Source organism: Lactuca virosa, chromosome 7 (assembly GCF_052849685.1).
Source record: "Lactuca virosa cultivar CGN04683 chromosome 7, Lactuca_virosa_CGN04683_v6, whole genome shotgun sequence".
Classification (NCBI taxonomy): domain Eukaryota; kingdom Viridiplantae; phylum Streptophyta; class Magnoliopsida; order Asterales; family Asteraceae; genus Lactuca; species Lactuca virosa.
Genome location: NC_136432.1, coordinates 72873627 through 72879893, shown reverse-complemented (window position 1 = coordinate 72879893; position 6267 = coordinate 72873627). Strand labels below are relative to the sequence as shown.

The 6267-nt window shown below is 37.1% G+C and overlaps 1 protein-coding gene across 1 annotated transcript; it reads right to left on the bottom strand.

The window, feature by feature from the left end:
- Positions 1-1679: 1679 nt before the first annotated feature.
- LOC145126771 (uncharacterized) lies at positions 1680-3898 on the bottom strand. The gene is made up of 4 exons (XM_079062073.1): positions 3498-3898; positions 2417-2705; positions 1870-2327; positions 1680-1794 (listed from the first exon to the last, which is right to left on the bottom strand). The coding sequence occupies exons 1-4, from the start codon at positions 3896-3898 to the stop codon at positions 1680-1682; spliced, it is 1263 nt and encodes a 420-aa protein (XP_078918199.1).
- Positions 3899-6267: the final 2369 nt, after the last annotated feature.

Here is a 6267-nt window from a genome sequence, read left to right as displayed (position 1 = left end):
GGCCGAAGCCTCGGATCTGAAGCAGGGGGAAGTAGTCGTGTGTCGGACAGGTGGCGAGGGAAGAGGGCTCGCTTCGGACAGCTGGCTCGGTGGTGTCGGATCAGGAGTGGACCGAACTTCGGTCCAATCAGAAGAGGGCACGTGTCCGAACTCGGAAGCTCCAGCGTGTGAAGGGCGTGTCCGACAGCTACTGGACCGCACTTAGGTCTAATCAGAAGGTGACACGTGGAGGACACGAGTAAGCCTCGCATGCAAGGGTGACGTGGCCGAAGGTACACCATGCGATTTTTCCCTGTTTTCAACATTTCTCGATTTTTGTGCCCAAAACTTGCAAAAATCATAACTTTCGCATACGAGCTCCGTTTTCGATGTTCTTTATATGAACGCGTAGGTAAAATAATACTCTACGACTTTCATTTAGACTTCGTCGGCTAATTTTGACTTTATTTTTAATATTATTATTTTTAACAGACCGGGACAGGAAATCCGTTAAAAAATCATAACTTCTTCATCCGACGTCCGTTTTTGTCTATCTTTTTACTGTTGTACTACTATTGACGAGACCTTCAATTTTGATTTAGGTTGTGTCGGCTAAAAATCACTCGATCTTTATTTCGAGTTTTTAGCTGTATACTGCTATACTGAAACTTAGAAAAATCATAACTTGCTCATACGAAGTCAGATTTTGGCGTTCTTTTTATGAAAGTTCTCGGTTTAACATAATCTACATCTTTCATTTAGATTGTTAAGGCTAAAAAGCCTTTTTTTTTAAATTCACTTTTCACACTGAACAGTGTTTTGTCGGTTTTGTCGCGGATCTTCGATTGGTCATAACTTCTTCGTTATAACTCGGATTTTAGTGTTCTTTATATTTTTGGAAACCTTGTTACAATCTCTACCACTTGGTTCATCCCAATCGAGATTGTTTAATACTTTATTTTTTAGGGTCAATTATGTAAATATACACAATATGCTAAAATTTCTCTTTATTATTTTAAAAGAACTACAAATTGACCTACATTATTACATAGGTTTGAAATAACTGTTTGTTACAGCTACCTTCACCTCCCACATTTTTTGCAAGCTTCATTTTAATGATTCTTTCTGACTTCTTTCGTTTGTTAGGTTGTTTAACATGCTTAACTTGATGAACACGAGCATTGACCTTCACCCCTTCCTCCCGTCCATTGAGTCCCACCATTTGCTCTTCCTTACCAGTCCTCTCCAAAGTATCACTAGCATCTACCATTATCTCATCATCCCCAACCCCTATGGCAACGATTACAAACTCCTGCATATGTATAATTTTTTGTTTCCTTGTCCCATTTTGTTTGGATGTCCCTAGAACTTTACTACAAGTAGCCTTGTTGTGTCCTTTCTCTTTGCATATTCTACAAGAAACTTTCTTCCCTGCCTTGGAGACAGTGTTTTTTCCCATCCGTTCAGAAGCATCCCTTCTTCTGTTTATGGTTGGCCTGGCTGGCATACGTATTTTCAATGGAGGCAAAGGGGGTATCAAGTCAGTAGAAGGCCACATATTTTTTCCATTCATCCCATGGATTGGCTGTTTGTAAGTATTATGGTAGAATGCAACCAAGTACATTGGATCTATATATGGACCATCAGGTGTGATATTTAAGTAGGCTAAGGTGGCAACTGAGTGTACGCAGCCATATCCATTAAGTTTCCATACCCTGCAACTGCATTCCTTTTTTTTCAACATGAACAATAAACGCCTCATCCATCTTCCTTGCCTCAAACTTCATCCACCCACAAGATATGACCTGCCAATGCCTACATAGATGAAAACTGTAAATATCATGAGATTTAAAGAATAATGTACACATGTAACTGGATAAATGTACAAACCTTTGCTCATTCTGGAGCATATTCAACAGTATTCTGATATTTCGACAAACAGAATAACGATTCCATCCTTGACCGGTTAGTTTCATAGTCACCATCCTTTGCATTACATATATAAGAATGTCCTCTAAAATGCTTATGATTGGTTTCTTTCGGGCATCCAAAAGCACATTATTAAAACTCTCTGAAAAACCATTCTCTACTGACTGACAAGAATTATGAACTCTGAAAAAAGCCAAAGACCAAGTCTTTGGATCTCTATCCATAAGATGCACAACTGCTTCCAGATTTAATTTTCCAATCTCTTTCATAACTACATTAAAATGTGCTTCAGTTGTTGCCTTGCTCGCTTTCCAAAACAAATTTTGAAACTTGGCTCCACTAAATCTCTTTCTAAAATTCGCATAGATATGTCTAGCACACTGCCTATGTTTGGCTGCTAGATATACTTCCTTTACTACCTCAATCAAACCTTACATAAGTCACGTTAATGTTTGAAATTAGAATAGCAATTACTAATTTTAGAACATGAAATAGTTATGAACCATACCTTGTGTTGATCCGAAATTAGAACCAATCCTTGTCCGTCATTCCAACATTGAAAATCTTCTGAAAGAGTTTCTATGAACCATTTCCAATTCTCTTTGTTTTCCACACAAACAACCGCCCAAGCAATCGGGAATATTCTATTGTTAGCATCTCTACCCACAGCATAAAGCAACTCCCCTTGACAAAAACGTTTCAGAAAACAACCATCCAGGTTAATGATGCTCCTACATCCTCCCCTCCATCCCTCTTTTACTGAAGCAAAACATATGTATATCTTGTTGAAATAATTCCTACCATCAGGAATTGCATCAACACAAATTTTAACTGTGGATCCAGGATTTGATCTTCTTATCTCCTCACCATATGACCATATTCTTGCATAATTTTAAGCTATTGTGCATTTAGCTAAACTCAATGCATACTTCTTGGCTCTCCTACACTGACTCATACTGACATTAATCCCAAAAGCGGTTTTTACCTCCTCTCTAAGCAATCGGACGCTCATATTTTTATTGTTATAAAATTCGTGCTTAAAGTGGGTCCCTATCCATTTATAAGTCACAATTGATCTGAATTTGAAATTTTTTTGCACAATTATGCTCACCGATAAGAGACTTTATCTGGAAAGACTTATCATTACTCATCCAAGAACCCCAAAGCCTAAAAGTACATTTTCCATCACAACATTTGACAAGTAATCGTCTAGTATCATTCTTAACAAAACATAATTGTTAACCATTCGCAACGGCATAGTTACAAAGCATGTGTTTTAATTGTTTAGGACTCTTAAACCTCATACCTAACACAGGTTCCTGCTCCCTCCAATTGAGCTTATCATTGAAAATATTTGGCAATTTGGGATAAACATCTTCATTGTCACCCATGTCTTCTTCGAAAGACTCACCTACACCTGCATTCTAACCCATGTCTACCTGAATCCCATTATCCTTTAAGAAAAAATGAGGCTTCTGATGATCATCCTCATCTCGTCATCGACATCCTCATCCTCGGCTTCATCCTCATCGCCATTCTCTTCCTCATTGTAAATGTCACCCACATCACGATGCCATGTTGCAACTTACTTAACCAGTCCTGCACCATCAAGTACTTCTTCCTCTATGTTACCAACAAACTCGTATTTGTGTTCATCCAACCATTCATGTATGTTACTATTCCTAAAATGATCTACATACATAGGGAGTATAACACCACATTCATATGCAATTGCTATAAAGTCATAATAATCTGGGTCATTGCAAATTAAAGTCAAACCTTTTGGAAAATTAATATCAGGTTGGCAGTAATAGAGCTTCTCACACTTTTCCCCAATGAACCTTTCGATGAACGCAACGCACCCATCCTTGTCCATGCCTGCGAAATCGATGTCCGAAAATCTCTGAGTAATTCCACCGGTGTAGTGTATGGGGTTTCTGGCGAACATTCCTTGGAAGTGGACATCTACTTGTAAGAATACATGTTCCATGCTTGAGGATTCAGAAGCAGGTCACAAGAAAGGGTTTATCGATGAAGTATTGAACAGTGGAGGTAAAAGGGCTCTTTTATAAAGCATATACCGATAGTAAGAAGGAAGCGACTAATTAATGACATGACATTACACGAAAGTCACAGTCAGCATCCGATGTGGTGTTAGTAGAAGGAGGTGGACTAAAAATGACTGGCTAACCCCTTTACAATTGAAATAAGGACTTAATCGACCCGACAAAGAGTAATTAGTTCCCTTATTAAGCCAAAAAATAAGTTAAGTGGCTAAATGGCCAAACCCTAGAAACATTATAAGGTCTATATGTCATTTTCCCGAAAATGATAACACTTAGGAAGAAAATTTCTCGTCACCTCACCCAAAGACCATTTCTGCAGAGAACATTAAAGCTGATACAGCTGATGCAAAAATCCCTAATTCTCTATCAAAGTTTCCAGCTAAACCTGGTCCTGGAAACATTTGCTTGACTGCATAGATGGTTGCTGACATTATTCAGGAAATTTTGTCCAACACATCAAACCATGTTGATTCCTTGAACGAATTTCATTGGCATTTACAACTAACATTAGACATGTGTGTCTCTATAATAAGAGGACAAACGAGTTGCTGTCGAAAATTAAAGACACCATTGAAGATTTGTATAGAGTAGTTTCATATCTCAAGGGAAAATCTATTGGAAATATGAGGAAAATTGAGAGAATGGATCCATGAATTCAGAAAACCGTTATATTCTACTATCGCCATTGTATCAGAAGATCGATGATTTTCTTTAATCTTCCTTAAATCTAGATTCCATATATGAATCTAAAGTGGATAATATGAAGACTAACATCTTTGCATAAGACCAGTACATTGTCACTCTTGAGAAATCTATGGAAGATCTATCTAAGGCTTCATATACATCATCTACTACTTTGTTTCAAGATTTCAGCATCAATTGGATTCCCAACATTCTAACATTGCAGATCTTGCCAAATCTAATTCTTAGACATAGAAAATCTATGATTACTTCAAAGAAATATTTATTCTTCAAAAGACAGTTCAACAACTTTTTCAATGAAGTTAAGGGGATCAAGACACAATCCCATTCCTATCAGATACATGAGCTTCGACAAAAAGTTGCTTTGTCTGATTCTCAGCTAGACTTGATTCTATAAAAATTATCTGGTTCAACTGATAGCGCACCAGAACCAGTGGGGGAAAAGTTCGACAAACCCAAATGAATTTGAGAAAAGGAGAAAAGAACAATTAAATGCAATAGACAAAAATGCAGCCGAGTCAAGATGGAAAGCTCAACAAAACAATGCATGGATGGTTTAAGTAGAAAAAGAACGTAGTAGAAAGTAAGACATTAATTTTAAATTTAAAATAAACCAAATAACTAGATTTAATATTTATCTATTAATTAACTTTTAACTAATTTATTAAATCTTGTAAGGATTATCTAATTAAATTAAACAATTAATTTAATCCTAATCCATATCCCTTATAGATTTCGAAAATATGGGGATAGGATAATTTCCTTATTTTTCTCAATTATCCAATAAGGCAACTATTATCCAAAACAAAGAAACCCTAAAAGGGACTAGCAAATTTCAAAATTTTAAGGGAGGAGGCAAGGGTTTCCAAAACCCTAACCCTAATTTCCATTAGGGTTCATGGAGGCTAGGGTTTTTCGAAAACCCTTTGAACCAAAACCCTAAAATCGAAAATTTTGGCCTTTAGGGTTTAATGGCTATAAACCCTAATTTGCGATTCAACTATTATAGCAATTCAATTTAAAACAAACAATGGCTCTGATACCACTGATGGGTTTTAGGTAAAAAAAAATAAACTAGAAAACAATTCCTAAGTTCACATGCAACCTACTTTGGATCTATGTTTTAATTATTGAACATATAACTTTGAATTGAAAAACAAGAACCCTAGAGGAGAGAGGCTATTTTTGAAAATAACTAACTAGGGTTTAAGAGTTACATACCTTTCAATTGTTATAGCAAACAAATGACAATCCTCTTGATCTTGATCTTGATCTTCTTGGAAGCTTAGCACCACAAATGTAATGCCTCTAATGGAATCACACCCAAGAGCTAGCAAGAAGGAAACTTATAAGGAGAGAGAGGCTAGGGTATGCAAAATTCGGCCTAGGGTTTCTTCCAAGGTTGGAGTGACCGAATTTGAGAGCTGGGAGGCTCCTTATATAGCTGAGGGATCTAGGGTTTAGGGAAAACCCTAATACTCCTTTGCTTAGGGCCTAAGCTAATCCAAAGGCTTTATCCAAAGCCCCTTGGACGAAATCCTTAGGGTTTCCCCTATAGATTTCGTCCACCTCCTTCCAAGGAGGTTCTGGA